This window comes from Lonchura striata, chromosome Z (assembly GCF_046129695.1).
Source record: "Lonchura striata isolate bLonStr1 chromosome Z, bLonStr1.mat, whole genome shotgun sequence".
Classification (NCBI taxonomy): domain Eukaryota; kingdom Metazoa; phylum Chordata; class Aves; order Passeriformes; family Estrildidae; genus Lonchura; species Lonchura striata.
Window position 1 is genome coordinate 77,440,926 of NC_134642.1, and position 15,788 is coordinate 77,456,713.

General features: G+C 36.7%; 1 protein-coding gene across 4 annotated transcripts; it reads right to left on the reverse strand.

Moving 5' to 3' along the window:
* Positions 1-553: 553 nt before the first annotated feature.
* Positions 554-13,131, reverse strand: NUDT12 (nudix hydrolase 12). Of its 4 annotated transcripts, XM_021543149.2 has the most exons (8): positions 13,067-13,092; positions 12,632-12,675; positions 11,764-11,974; positions 8,654-9,249; positions 7,487-7,654; positions 6,413-6,526; positions 4,854-5,053; positions 554-3,633 (listed from the first exon to the last, which is right to left on the reverse strand). In XM_021543149.2, exons 3-8 carry the CDS (start codon positions 11,967-11,969, stop codon positions 3,523-3,525), a joined length of 1,395 nt encoding a protein of 464 aa, XP_021398824.2. In that variant the 5' UTR covers positions 11,970-11,974; positions 12,632-12,675; positions 13,067-13,092; the 3' UTR covers positions 554-3,522. The 4 variants fall into 4 exon arrangements, with proteins under 4 accessions (XP_021398824.2, XP_021398823.2, XP_021398828.2 ...); XM_021543148.2 differs by lacking the exon at positions 12,632-12,675 and having other exon boundaries at positions 13,067-13,131; XM_021543153.2 differs by lacking the exons at positions 12,632-12,675; positions 13,067-13,092 and adding an exon at positions 12,938-13,025.
* Positions 13,132-15,788: the final 2,657 nt, after the last annotated feature.

Genomic DNA, 15,788 nt, shown 5'->3' on the forward strand with positions numbered 1-15,788 from the left:
TTGGCTGTCTTGCTAAGGCTTAATAGGATAACAAGTCCAATTTTTTTTTCTTTAGACTTACCTCCATCAGTACCATCAAACCCAGTCAGCAATGATAAACAGTATATACATAATCTTCAAATCAATGAAGCAATAAAGGACTACCACTTATTTAACTCTTTACAGCTAAAGCAGATATAAAAACAACAACTAAATTACCCAGTGGCTATAAAATGTCAGCTCTGTCTGGAAAGTCTTTATCAATCAGATTACCTAATTAAAATTAAAGATAAAAGAGGGAGCAATGTTCACAGCCTTGTTCCACTTCTTTTTCTATTTCTGTCTGCTAAGCTCAGAATCTGATTAGTATATTTAATTCCATGAAGCATCATGACTGGCCTACCTTTAATCAGCCTGTTGACATCCACCCGTTTTTCCCTCACATCTTGCAGACTTCAACATAATCATTTGCTGACTTGCAAATGTTCTTACAGAAAACATAATGTTCAAATTATAAAATCAGCACTGGAATGATTCTACTTTTCAAGTGTTTACATATATCCAGAATGAAAAATGAGTTAAAAGAAGTATATTTATTGGGACAAATGCAAAGTTTGTAAAAATATCATTGTCAGTATTATATTTACATAAAATGTCATTACATTGCATGAGATTACAGTTTCATTAGAAGTATCAATTTTGGTTTGTATTCAAAGACCTAATTATCTTTTCCTGCTTTATTAAGCTACTATTTCTGTTATCTGTAAATAATAATAAAAATAGATAAAATACATAATATTTTCAAATTATGTATTGAATAGAAGGTAGTTCTCTTGCAGGCAAACTGCGATAACAAGCATCTCCAGAACTTTCTGCCTTGTACATCTGATGTCATGAGTACTTTTTGGTCTGATACCATTGTACAAGCAAGGGAGAAAAGAGACAGATCATTACTCACAGTGCAGAAAAAACCACTTTTTTTAGTTATTCTCTTAATCTACTGCATTAACTTTGTGTCAAGAAAAAGCCTGCTGCAAAAGCTGCTGCTGTTTTTTGCGTGAGTTGAACTACTGAGATTTTCTGGAGGTGTTGCCCATACAACACTCCAGTCAGAACCACTACAGTCTGTTCAACTGCTTCTAAATTTAATTTGGCACTTTCCTGAACTGCTGTAGTTGCCAGATAACCACAGCATTTGGCTCTTCAATTCGACATTTCCTATGTGAACTGCATAAAGTAAGTGTCCTTCAAAAAATGTGTAAGTAATAAATTCAAATCCTGACCTACAAACAGGGAAAATTAAGTAATAAAATGCCAGGAAAAATATTTTCTTAAAAATATTAGATGTACCTAACTAGTTTTCTTAAACAAGAGAGATAATATAAAGACTAAAAATTATTGACACACTGAAGTTATTAGACTTGAAAGATCATTAAAATATTACTCTCAAAATCAGAGATTAAGTGTGGTCCTTTTGTCATGTAATTATTTTTCTGTTTTTTTTTTCATATAGGAAAGTGTACATTTTCAATTTACTTATTAGCATTGTAACTGCAGAAATATACTGGTATACAGATTCTCAAAAAGAAGACAGATTATTAACATCAGTATTGGTTAGGGATACTGTGTTTGGAGTTTCACTTTTATAAGCCCATCTCTATAGCCACTCACCATAATTTTCTACACAAAAAAAATTCCAATAGTTCCAAAAGCATTCCTATGGGTCTTAGTCATGTACATTTTTATGCTACCTATATTTGCTCTACACTTTATCCTCCCTCGCTCCTCACTCCTTTGTTATTCTTCTCTCTGAATGCAATCACTACAGCACTAGTTGAAACTTCCTTTTATTACTCAGCTTCCACCACTTTCTGCATACTTTACAATATTCTCCTTTACTCTATGAGCAACCTCCAACTTATAACTGCCATTGTCACCATGCAGTCCTGCTGGTATGTGTGGCCTACAACAGCTTTCTATAACTTGCCTTCTCTGTAAAAGCAATTTTTAAGGGAAGCAGTGTATTGTTTCTTTCTCTTGCCAGACACCTCAAGAGATAACTTCTATTTATTTGTATGTATGGCTAAAACGAGGGAGAGAATGAAGCAACACAATATGTCAAATACTCCCAATCTGTCAGGAAGGCTTCTTGCTTTAAAGTTTCTTAGGTATTGCCTTACAAAAAAAAAAAAAAACCAAAAAAAACTGCTGAGCATAGTGTGACATGGATAGGGAAAAAAAGAACAAATCAGGATTAGTAAAACAGTTTTACGGATTCCAGGTTGCTGAGAATTTTGGAAAAAATATGACACCATTCATTGTTAAAAACAATTTAAATTACTCCAAAGAAACAAATAATAAAATAATAAGTTAACATTTGTCACTATAATTGCATTTTCCTCAGGTCATTTGCATTTCTTTTGATATCCCCGCAATGACTGCAGAATGACAGACTACAAACTATTACATAATGAAATCAATAATAAGTCAGTATACTGTCCTTTTTAGAATTTCATCATTATCTTAAATAACTTGATAAATTAAGGCACAAATCTGAACTGTACCATTAAAAACACATAAATAAATATTTTAATTAACATATTGCTATTCCAGTCTTATAGCTGCAGTTAATATACTTCTTTCAACTATAAGATTCTTAATAGCAGTAACAATCTTAGCATCTCTATTTCCATAAAGAATTTTGTGCGTATTTTGAGATATGTCTTGTTCTTCCTTCTCCCATTTTTCTATAATTTCATTTCTAATTATCAGAGAATGAAATTACTCACTGCCTAGCATCAATACGTACATTATTATCTTATAAAAATACTAATACTTTGGCAGTCAGGGATGGGTCTCCAACATCTTTTTCAAAAACAAAGTACTGTGTTATACCTTTAAGTTCAGGCTGACATACAATTGGGTAAGTGCAGGCCAAGTCAGAAAGGACGAGTAAATGCACTGCTTAGAGCATTAACATAAATTAGGTTATTAATGTAAAAGATACAAAGGACCACATATTCACTTAGCATACATATGATATTAACTTTAAAATAACCATACTTGGTAAGGCTTTCAACACGGAATGCAGATTTTTGTGACAGGTCAAATTTAAAAAATGGAGATATGCAAAAATGAGGAAGAAATAATTAAGGCCACACAGGAGGATGTAAGCAGAGAACTCGAACAGCAGACAAGGTCAGACAGCCCTCTTTGTAATGCTGTGACTCTGTCCAGTGGGGGAAGACCAAATCAAACATAAAAAGTATAAGAGAAAAAGGCATAATCATTTCATTCTAGAACAAGAAACACAGCCTGTACTCAACAAGGTACTAATTCTACTTATTTGTTTACTTGATTGGCATAATTATTTCATTTTGTCCAAATCTAACTCAGGTCTGAAAGCACCTACAAAGATTTGCATAGTTTAGCTCTGGAACCAGTGTAAAGGCTTGGTTACACATTCACTAAACAAACAGTTCTAATTTATTCCTAATTAAGCATTCAACTGAAGAAATAACTTAAAGAAATCAATTATTTGAATTAAAGATTAGCAGTCATTCCAATCCAATGTTTCATCAACTGGTGTGCAATAGCTCGACTTGGTGGTACAAAGAAAGAATGCTGGTTTCCTTTAATGAGAACTTCCACGACCTGCAATAAAAGCAGATTATTTTATCTTTAGAAGATAGCATTATAAACAATATAGCATCTAACGTTGCATTAATGCAGAAATTATCCTCCTATAATGATCCATCAGTCTACCATTGCTATACCTATTAAAGAGCTACTAAGAGATTTTCCAAAGAAAATGTAAAGAAAGTCCAACATTGTGTGAATTATGACATTTTTAAGCTTAATGCGCTGTGGAGACTGTATACTATTTAAGGTTTCTCTGAAGCCTTTTTATGGCAAGGACCACCAGATGGTGCTCTACACTGGGACAAAAATAATTATTTTAATGTTTACATGTAGTGCCACAGAGATGTGTTTTCTTGGTCTTCTGAAACAATTGCAAGTAAGTGAATACACTTTCAGTAATTTTTGAAGCATATTTCCAGCTGTACACCAATCTGCATGTGACTATTCAGAACTGATATTCCCTTAAAATAATGCTCCCAGTGTTAACAGAAACACAGTGAGATTGTAGGTCACTAACTTTGTCTTCAAGGTGACTTAGAGACAAAACGCTTTGAACTGCCAGCCAGATGTCCAGTGTTATTAAAAGCTTAGCTCCCAAGTTGCCTATAGGAAAACCTGTGAAAACTAAGTTGTGCAAGCAATTTTTCCTTCTACTCATGAACTGAAATCCTTCTGTGAATGTCTTTTCTGCCTCACTTTTATTTTACTATATTTTACCTACTGATGGAAGCTACTTGTAGGATTTCTTATTAATGCACAGTAAGCTATACTTAATAACAGAGTATTAAAATAGTACTGCATTAAAAAAGACGTTAAATCTAATGAATTGCCAGAGTCCTTACTTTAACTTCCACCCTCACAGCAAATCTGCTAGACTGCCTGTTTGAAGAAACGGTAATGAATAATGTGTTAAATACTACTACTGTATGAAAAACACAGGCTTGCTAAGGAAGTGGGTTAAAATAACCTGGCTATCTCACAGAAGGAAAAGGTGAAGAGCAAGTTGGCAAAAATGTCATAAAATGAGCTTGCAAGTAATTCAGACATTACTGTGAATACCTGTCTTTTTCTGGTTGTGTCTAACCTACAACCACAATATAATAGAACTGTAGTATGGCAAAATGAAGAATACACATGCTCATTTGACTTGCTGAAAAAGCAAGAGTCTGTTGTATGCCAGAACCAATACAGTCACAGACTAATCAATAGAAGAAAATGAAATTGAACTTTACCTGTTCCCTAGTGAACCAGCGGGCATCCTCTATTTCATTCTTGTCAACTTTAATTTCTGTGGACACTGCAACAGCTAAGCAGCCAATCATTAGGGAGGAGGGCATTGGCCATGGCTGACAAGAGACATACTGAACATGGGCAACTTTGACTCCAGCCTCCTCCTCTACTTCTCTTCGAACAGCATTTTCTATGGTTTCACCTAATCAAAAAGGGCAAAGAACAAGCACCTCATGAAAATACTCCAAGCAACAATCACATACTGTGCTTTGAACTGACTCAAAAGATTTGAAACTGCTCAAAGCAATTATCTATAAATATCTAGTTCACAGATCATGGCAAAGACCTCAGCATAAGACACAAAAGTCTAATAAGGTAAAATAGCCACCAAGGCATAAATGGAACTTTGAAAATAAAGTGTAGTAATTTCTCCATAATAATATTTATTTCCTGAATTGATAATTCATTATATTCACAAACCATTATCACTATACCTAAAATGTCAAAAATTAGGTAGAAAATACATAATTCCTGTAATCATCATTCTTGAAATGTGATTGTAACAGCATGTACCACAACTTGAAAAATCAGTATTTAGAATTACAATAGTAATAGTAAGAGATTTAGAATACTTGCTCACATTTCTGCATTGTACTATTTCCTTTGCTTGACTCATTCTTCATTGTCTTAACACATGCAGACAATACTGTAAATTGAAACTGAATGGAAAGCTTTGCTCCATATTCATAGAAAACTGCAGCTATATGTGTGTAGATTGCTGATGGTAACCAGCCTACACAGGCACACATGTGCTGTGCTGTAACCATTGATTACACGTTTATTCAAGAACATGATCCATCCATCAGAAAGAGTATCTTGACTTTTTTCAAATGATATATGAATAAACTTGTTCATGCTGCCACTGTATATCAACCTGCACATATTTACTGAATATATTTAGTCACTATAATTTCACTGGTGATAAAGATCTACTCAAAATAGAGTAATATTTTACAAGTTTTTCTGCAGGTACTTGAAATTGTAACTAACTTCAACTATTATTGCTTGACATAGCTATTGAAATATCTCTTAATTTTTCTTTCAGAATTATGTAATTTCTACTTCCATAGAATCAGTCAGGCCCTAAACACATAAGCATATGCTCAACTTCACATTAGCTTTAACTTACACTCTAACACTTACTTTTCCTATGCTAAAATCCTTTGCTAAGTATCACCAGTCAAGGTGACATGTTTTAAAATATTTTTTTTCATTTAAGTAGTAATTCAAGACTACATGATTTGAAAACTATTTTTATTTATTTATTTGTATATTATTTATTTGTATTTATTTATTTATTTGAAAACTGTTTTTACCTATTTTTTTTAATAAACCAGCAGCTGTGAAGTACAGAATAAGTGTATTTATTTTAACAACTCATCTATCAGGAAGCAAAAAAAATTCAATTTGAGATAACACAAATTATATTTCTCTGTAATTGTAAAGGTATACTACTTTTATTGAAAAAATACATTTGATAAAGGAAAATGAAAATATTCACCAGGTTCTATAAATCCAGCAAGGCAGGTAAACATTCCTGGGGGAAATCTCTTCTGCCTACCTAAAAGGCAATGGTTGCCATCTGGATGGATGACTTGCATGATCACAACAGGATCTGCAAAGGACATGAAATGACTGTATTTCAACAACTGAGAGACTTACTGCAGTAAAAACTTCTAGCCTATTACATACTAATGCATATAAAGACAAAAATGATATTGAAATCCTAACTGTGTCCATGCCCAGAGTAAGCTGTTATTTCATTTCACAATGGGATTACCTTCTATGCAAGATACCTCTTTATTTCGTTGTGCAACACACGTTTAGTAGAAGCAGCTTACTAACCAAGGCTCAAAATGCAGGACAGAAATTACCTGTAACCAAAGGACACAATCTGCTAAGAGTATCAGCAGTACTAACCTAGCTATGCATCCAGCATATACCAATTTTCTGCAACAAACTCATTTATTATCCTCTTCTCTTCACCACAGAGGTCTGAAGAGGTCTTTTTGACTAAACACCAAATAACTAGACACTTTGCTGACAATGCAAATACTGACTAAATACTGACTACTTTCCACCTTTGACTTTGTTTACTCTTTGCTATCAGTTTCTCATACGATGTTGCACTTCGACAAATTTTTCACTTCTGGTCATTGTATCTGTCTTTTATTCTTTCAAACTAATATCTTCTCCTATTGGTCTAAACAACTCCATCAACTTGTGATCTTTTTCCCTTTTTATTGTCATCTAGTTTTATGTAAAAAAGTAAAATGTGACCCTTTATACTGCTGATATCTCATTTATACTGTTGGAATTTCTAATTGATGTTACTTGTTGAAATAACGTTTGCATTGTCACAGCAATTCTGTATCACAGACTAGTACAAGAAAGAGAAGCCTGAACTACTTAATCCATAAAGAGCTGAGACACACATAGCCTGTGGAGAAACAAGTATGGAAGACCTAGAACAGAAGTAAGCAGCTAAAATAACTAGAAATAAACTGATTTACATGCATAGAAATTTACAAGCAATTGATTTATAAGCAAGCCACTTTTAAGTGAGCATTCTCACCAACTCTTGGATATGATGTGTTGTGAATTCCTTGGAGACTGGGACAATCTTCTTTTAAGCAAGTTTTCTTATAACCCCCTTCTTCAATCTTGGTTGCACTTCCACAGGTTGGGCAGAATCGGTAACGGTGGTGCCATGCTAGAACAGATCTTGCCTGGGCTATAACTCCTTTAAAACAATACATTCAAGAATGCACAAAATCAAATACTAATTCATGTTAAGCTTTTAACAGAAAAATCAAGTACTAAAGTTTAACACAAAAAATCAGACTGTGGTTTGACTCATAATCATGACTTTTCATAAGAGAAGTTGAGCAGTATGAGTTATGCAGACCTTTTCCTTTACAGCACAGCAAATGCAATAGAACATGGTTAAAGAGCTACAGGGCAATTTAGACATTCAGAAAAAAATTCATCCAGATCAATACACCCTGTTTCTCACAGAAGTCACTCTGTGTAGGCAAACTGTCAAAATTACAAGCATCAAGTCTTCTCCAGATGACCATTTTAGGGCTACTACAGGTGTTGACATAATAATGCATCGTTCCATTTAAACTTAAGTTCAAGTCTTCTCCAGATGACCATTTTAGGGCTACTACAGGTGTTGACATAATAATGCATCGTTCCATTTAAACTTAAGTTCAAGTTGAGCTTTCCTTTTATCCTTATGTAAAAACAAAACTGCTACAATGTTGTTACTGTCCTTACTAACACTAACTCACTTTGACATCCTGACTTTTCAGCACTTCCTTGTCAGATGAGTATCCAACACTGTTATGAAGGACTTAGGTTCTAATTTCTTGTAATTAATGATTTTGTAATGATTAATTGTAATTAATAATTTCATTAATGAAAACTCAGTAATGACAGATTTTTTCCTTTATGTTTCTAATGTTCGTACATTAAATAGTACTGTTTAAAACCCATGATGATCAATAGGTTTTACAGTCTAATACTGTCATTGCAGAAATTACTCCTTTGCAAATGCACATGTTCTTAGATACAAAATTCTTCACAAAAACCCTACCAGGCTTTTAAAATCAAAATATTTCTAAAGCCACTGAAAACACAATTTCTTTGCAGTCGTTTGTCTCTCCTTTGAATTATACCTCAGGGAATACCAAAGTGTATCTTTCTGATTATACATTTTGTACTTGCTGCATCTTACCAGCTTCTTTTTCAGGTAACTGCAGTAGTGCTGGCATTGGTGGGTGAAGAAAGTAACAATCCTCGTGCTTCTGTTTAAATTCTTCAGCAGAAGTAGAATCAATGCTAAGAGCAAACCAAGCAACTAACCCATCTTCTTCATCTTCTTGCTGAACTTTTCCCTTGCAAGCAGCCATCAGGTTTATGTCAAACTGAAGGTCCACTCCGAGAAAAATCAAGGTACATTCTTCAGTTTGGTTCATGCACTGTTGCACATCCTTGTAGCACAGCCTGCAAAGCTTTACTTCTGGTTGCTGTGAGCTCTCTCTTCCCCCACCCAAAGTAACCAAGGGACTTAAATTGGAGAAAAGGATGTACACTGTAGCTGGATGGCTTTGTTTTTTACTTAGCCACTTAGAATCTGTTCTTTTATCACTCCTTCTGTCCAGAAGTGTCATGCCAAAATAATTTTCATATTCTTTCACATCATTTGACAAAAATCTAGGTTTCGGATCACCTTTCACATTAGCCAACAAATTAGCTATGTGTTTGTACCCCCAGAATTTAGCAATGTCAAGAGCTGTCTGCCTTGATTTATTAACGATGGATCTGTCACACCTGAATAAACAGAAAAGAGCTGAGGTTACCACAGTAAATAGGTTTAGGAGGGGTCCTGTTGCTGTACTATTCTTACAGCATACACATCTGACACTATTAGGGTACAATAACTTCTAGACACTCTGTCTATACTGGATAATCTTTAGGCAAAATGTTTAGCATTATGGTGATAAAATATAATTATAATTCTTCTTTTGCCAAGGCTGTATTTCACATTTTTGTAGATCCTTTCTTATTGATCCTTTCCAGATAATCATTCATCAAAACTCATGAAGTAGTACAAAGGCAACGAATTTATTAACATTCCACATACTGTAAAATTAAAAAGAGGGTCAAAACCAGAGCTTTGAAGTCGGGCTACAGGTCTGTTCCGCATAATCAGAAATCAAAATGGTAAAAAAAAAAAAAAAAAAAAAAGCCTTACAAGCATTACTTTCTAGAAGCTACTGGAATAAAATATGTTATTGAGGTTAATTGGCTTGTTCAGCCTGGAGAAAAGAAGACTGAAGACAGACCTCACTGGGGTGTCCAGCATCCTCACAAGGGAAAACAGAGGTGCAGGTACTAATCTTTTCACTCTGGTGACCAGAGACAGTACACAAAACTAGAATTCAAGTAATGTTTAGACAATGCTCTCAAACACATGGGCACATGGTGGGATTCTTAGGATGACCTGTGCAGCTGCAGGAGTTGATTCTTGTGGGTCCCTTCTAACTCAGGATATTGAATGATTTACCATAAAATTAGAATCAAGAACACAGCCTCTTATTAGTGACAGAAGCTGGTTCTTGTAGGGATCTTTTAGTTACCCAGATATCTGTAAAGCGAACAGGTAAGGGAATGTTGCCTCATCACATACATTTAAATACTAAAACCAAAAAGAAATCCAAACTTTAAATAGGTTGAGGCTGACTGGGAGGTCAGAATAACACAATTTAATTATTTGCTAATATGAAAATTTGCAAGTAAAACAGAAATGTCACTGTGAACTACAAAGTATATAATAAATACTAGATTAATCAGTTTTTAAAACCAGAAGATACCAGAAGTAGTATTTATGCCACTGATACACAGATAACTGTACACAGGCAAGACTGTTTTAAGATTTTATATTAAACTCAGTAGTTTTTGAGGGAATTTGAGTATACTGTTTTAGAAAACTATTCAAAACTTGCAAGGTTTTGCTGCTAAAGCAACTTCTCTCATGACCAGTAACAGGACTCACAGGAATGACATGAATCTCTCTCAGGAGAAGTTTAGGTTGGCTATCAGGAAAATGTTCTTTACACAGAGGGTGGCTGGGCACTAGAACAGGCTCCCCAGGGCAGTGCTCACGGTATCAAGGCTGACGGAGTTCAAGAAATCTATGCAGGACTATAACTTGGACTTAATACTTGTGAGTCCCTTTCAACTTAGGATATGATGCTACAATTCTGTGACAAAAAAAACCCCATCTGACTAGATTTCTAGAATTATTCTCTGTAATGTTATGAAATATAATCTTCATAGACATTCATGTTTGTACAACCAGCAACTGTAATTGTCAAAATAATTATTCTAAGCATTAACTAAAAGAAGACCAATGAGGGTACACAATCATCTAATGAACTATATTCAATTGCCTAAAAGAGCAACCACTAAAAGGACATTTAAAAGTGATATTCACTTTTTTTTTTTTAATAAATGCTTAAGTTAAAAAACTGTTATCCTATTTATCAACTGTTATCCTATTTATAAATTCCCCAGCATCTCAAAAGATTCCTCAATACACAAAATCTGGCACTAAAATACCCTTTATGTACTGGAATGTACTGATTATTATAGAAACCAGTGGTTTATCTAGTGCCCCACTCTGAACCCCAGCAGAGGCTACAGGTCTTGGGTATACTGAAAAAAAAGTCACGAATAGATGGGGTGGAAGGCTATGCCTGAAGTTAGTCATTAACTACAGAATGAACTAAACTTACTTTTTCTGTAACTAGGGAGACCGGAGCGGAGCAGTCTGGCCTTGATTAATGTTAAACTCAGTTAACGCATTTGGTTCTAACTTAGTTTTAAAGCATTTTCAATTTGAAGTAACTTTGGAAAAGATGAGTCTGGGATGCCCTGCTGAAGAGTGAGCAAACATTCTACACTAACGAAGATTCAAGTGGATTACAAATCAAGTTTAGAGGAAAAATTTTAAGTGGAACAATCAAATACACCCAATTTATATTCATACAGTGGTTGGAATTAGGGTGCAAACTCTGTTCTGTTGGCCGCTGTGAAAAGTGACAACATAACCTTGATTATCAAAGGAGTAACTTTAGAGGTGCTTGTAACTTTTAGACTTAGCAAATTATGAAAAGTATTATGCAACAGCAGAACCCAGTTATAAACTGACACAGTGTACATTTTCCTAGCCCTAAAAACTCTGCTATCATCTCAGGTAAATTTACTTCTGCGACAAAACCGATGGGGCAAAAAGGGGGTGCAAAACAGCTCTTGAATGGGTCTACTAAACAAACAGCTTACCCCTCTTGAAGAAGAAGCTGCACAACGTCGAGGTGTCCATTTCTAGCGGCGTACATGAGGGCTGTCCAGCCATTCTGTGCGGCTGCATTGAGCAGCGACGGGGCGAGCCCGAGCAGCGCCTTCAGCCTGGCCGTGTCCCCAGCAGCAGCGGAGCCATGCAGCTCAGAAACCATGTCCTGGTGCAGGTTCTTTTCAGAGTCACTCATTGTGCCTCCCGAGTTTATGAGAAAGAAAATAAAAATGCCCGATGTGAAAAAAACCGCCCATCACTTGGTTTTAAAAATTTTAAAAAGTTTAATAATAATAAAATGATTATAAAAATAGTAATACAGATAAAGTAATAAAATTTAGAGTTAGGACAATTATAAGATAATAAAAAGCAAAGAATTACAGACGTCCAGATGCTCTCGGACACTAAGTCACAAAAAGTATACCTTGTGAACAAAGGAATAACCTTAAAAGCCGTAGCCTGTTGCATATTCATATATCCTTCATGGTTATACATACATTCTATTTAAAACAAGAACTCTATTCTGTTGTATATCAACTGTTTCCTTTAATCCCCAAGGCGACTTCGAGTCTGAGCAAGGCCTGAAAAAATTAGCTTCTTCTGATAAGAAAACCATAAATTCCTCTTTTCTGGAAGATTTAGGTATTCCTCGAAGCAAGTATCTCATTGCTTAAAAAAAGACCCTTCACATAGCAGAGTTTCTATTTTAACATTGTATTGGAACCTAAAACTATATTTAACACAGCACTTAAGAGAACTAATACAGCATAACTTTCTAATATCACACATATAATATTCACTGTAACATTTGCAAAAAGCCAATCATAACATATAAGTTTTTTACACCTGAGAGCATACCTCACACTACTAAGACGATTTAAGTAAAAGATCGAACTTTAATGCTGTACATAAAATCGGTATTATTATCGAAAACACAAAGACAAGAAATCCTTGCGATTAGGTGCTATAGTGTTATTCCAAATCTTCGTCCCATCTCCAAACCTAGTGAAACTTAACCTTAACAATCAAAGCCAGTTTTAAAGAGGCTTAAGGACCAGAAGATTTCACTACGGAAATGACGATTCCGAGCGTGAAAAAAAAAAAAAAAAAAAAAAAAAAAAACCCAACAAAAACACGTCGTGGTTTCTAAACCAAAAAACACACCGGCATGCAGACACACACAGACTGCTGCCGGGACCGCTGCGCAGCACAGCGACACTTTAATTCCCTCAGAGCCCGCTCCTCTCCCCTCCCCGGGGCCGCCACCCGCCCTCAGCAGCGGCGCCCCGTTACCGTGCGCGCTCCCGCCGCCGCTGCGGCGCCGCGCGGGAACCCCGCCCCAGCGCGGGAACCCCGCCCCAGCGCGGGCCCGAGAGGCGCGGAGCGAGGCGGAACGAGCCGAAAGGAGCCGAGCGGCGAGGCGGAACGAGCCGAAAGGAGCCGAGCGGCGAGGCGGAACGTGCCGAAAGGAGCCGAGCGGCGAGGCGGAACGTGCCGAAAGGAGCCGAGCGGCGAGGCGGAACGTGCCGAAAGGAGCCGAGCGCGTCCGAGCGCAGAGGCCGCGCCCGGCCCCTCAGGCGGGCGCCGCGCTCGGGGCGCTGCGCGCTGCCTGGGTGATCTGCCCTCAGTGTTGCTGCTGGCGGGGCCGGGTCCTGCACAGGGTCAAAGGGCTAACACCCACTTTGTGCGCCGGGCAGAAATCTCGGTGGTTATAGGGAAATGGCCAGATTGATTTTTAGCGTTGCTTTACCGCGCTAGCAGAAGGCAAAGGTCGGTGGCGACAGAATGAGGAAGTAGTTGTGACATGGCAGCGTAGAAGAGTTAGCAGTGAAATCCGAGTGATGTAATCAGCCAGAAATGTGTCCTGCCTAATGTGAGGAATATTGCACAAACACCAGAGGTTTATGTCAAAAAAGAAAAGTCCTTAATCTTTTTTCCAAATAAAAGGGAAGACTCCGAAGGGGCACATGGCCTCAGGGTTTTCGCTCTCGGGGTTTCAGAGACTCGTTTTGTCCCGAACTCTCGGACACATGTTGCCCTCTTCCTTTCCCCGTTGCTGAGGTATTAGGAAGTTACAGCCTTCCCAAACCACCTGCAGCATATCCCCCGTTGAACCTACTGTCATCTGATCAGAAGTTCAGGCTTGTGCAGACCCTTGTCTATCTCAGGAGCCAAGCTGTTAGGGCTCTGCAACAAACCTGCTGCCCAAAGTTAGTAGAGACATTAAGACCGATTCAAAGATGTTAACATCCACACCTTCACCCATCAAATTGTTTGTAAAGACATTAGTTTTCCTCTCACTAAGAAAAACCGTGGAAAAATGAGGCTATACTAGTCCTATAGAAACGATCATGGAACTGTTGTCCTAATGCATTTGCACCTGGAGAGTGGGGCGTGGGGGGTGGGTGGGGAAGCATAGCTTTTGAAAGGTCAAAATAAAAGTTTTGTACTGTAAAGGTAATCCTGCAAAACAGATTGCAGTTATTCTCATTGCTTAAATTTAAAATGCAAGGGTTAAGCTAAATCCAGTTCTGACATGCCGAGAAAAGACTCCACAATCAGCAAGGTTGTAAAGTAGGTATTATTCAGTGCCCTGGACACATGGGGGATCACTCTACCACAAATGTGCATGTCCGTTGTTGTGATTTACCTCACTTTTATCCACAAAGACGTTTCATATGCAAGATAATTGTGAAAAGACTATACATATTCATAACCTTTCCCCAAAAAGGCAGATATAACGAGTCCTGGGAAATAATTTCCATAGTCCCTGCCTTTGGCTTCTCCTGGTTGTGCCTGCAGAGTGCTTCCTGGTGATCATGGGCTGGGGGCTTTAGGATGAAGTAAGATCCTCTTATTCATGCTGAACTTTTCACCTCTGTTCTTGCATGCTCTTTGGACTCTTGGCGTTTTCCCAGACCTCAAAAGCCAGTTTTGGCCAGTTTAAGATACTCCAGGCAGCTAGTCCTTACTCTTATTGGGGACCAGTGTTTGTTTTTATCAGGAAATGTCCGTAAGAGGCCTTCCTAGCCCCTTTATCAATATCATAGGCCTTCTTAGCACCTTCATCAGTTCTTCCATCAGTATTTATTATAGATTTTTCCCACTTGGATTTGTATTAAATGTGAATAACTAACACATACAAATTTGTGTTTTAATGTTTTATTTGAGATAGTCACCATTGTATTAAAATAATAAAATGATTGGTCATCAGCTTGTTTTTAAATGTGGCTCTCAGAAGCTCCATAAAGTTTCTGTTTTAGCAATAGTGTTTTAGAGATACCTACATATATAAAATATGTATATATTTACATAACCTGTTACTCAAGGGCAATGTCATTTTTGATTCACGAGTACTGCAGAAGTTTAGTAATGTATGAACAAGAATAAATAATACAATGAAGCAGGTTTTATGTCTTGCTGATGGTAGGATACACTCTCTGTGTCCTGACATCAAGTCAGCAGTTCCAAGGGTCCATGATTTTAAGTACTTCTGGTGGAGTTTGTGCCAACTTCCAGTGCATCCTTGCAAAAGCAACTTAGTGTCCCTTGTTTAAAATATCAGTAACTATAGTAAATTAAATGTGACTTTAAAATTGTAACTGTGAGAATCATGGATCACTATTTAAAGTTTTTTTATTAAAGTTTAGTAAGGGATAAAAGGTACGATATCCTGTGCTGGGATGCTTGACAATCTGCCAAAAGCACACTGTTAGCTTCAAACAATTTTCTTAAATGTGTTTCATTGCATTGGTTAAATGCTTATTAATGAGGTTTATACATATTCAAACATTCCTGTGAGTTTACATGTTCTAGGAACTCTTTTGCTTGGTTTTAACCTTTGACATGCCATCCTGTAGATTAAATCAATATATTTTATTTCTTTTTGAGGCTCCATTCTGTTGTTTTGATGCTTCCTAATAACCGGAGAGTCAGTAGTACATTTTTTTCTTGGTGTCCTGATCCTCGTCACTGTTATAATTCATATAAGATAGTCCACAACTGTGAGAAACAA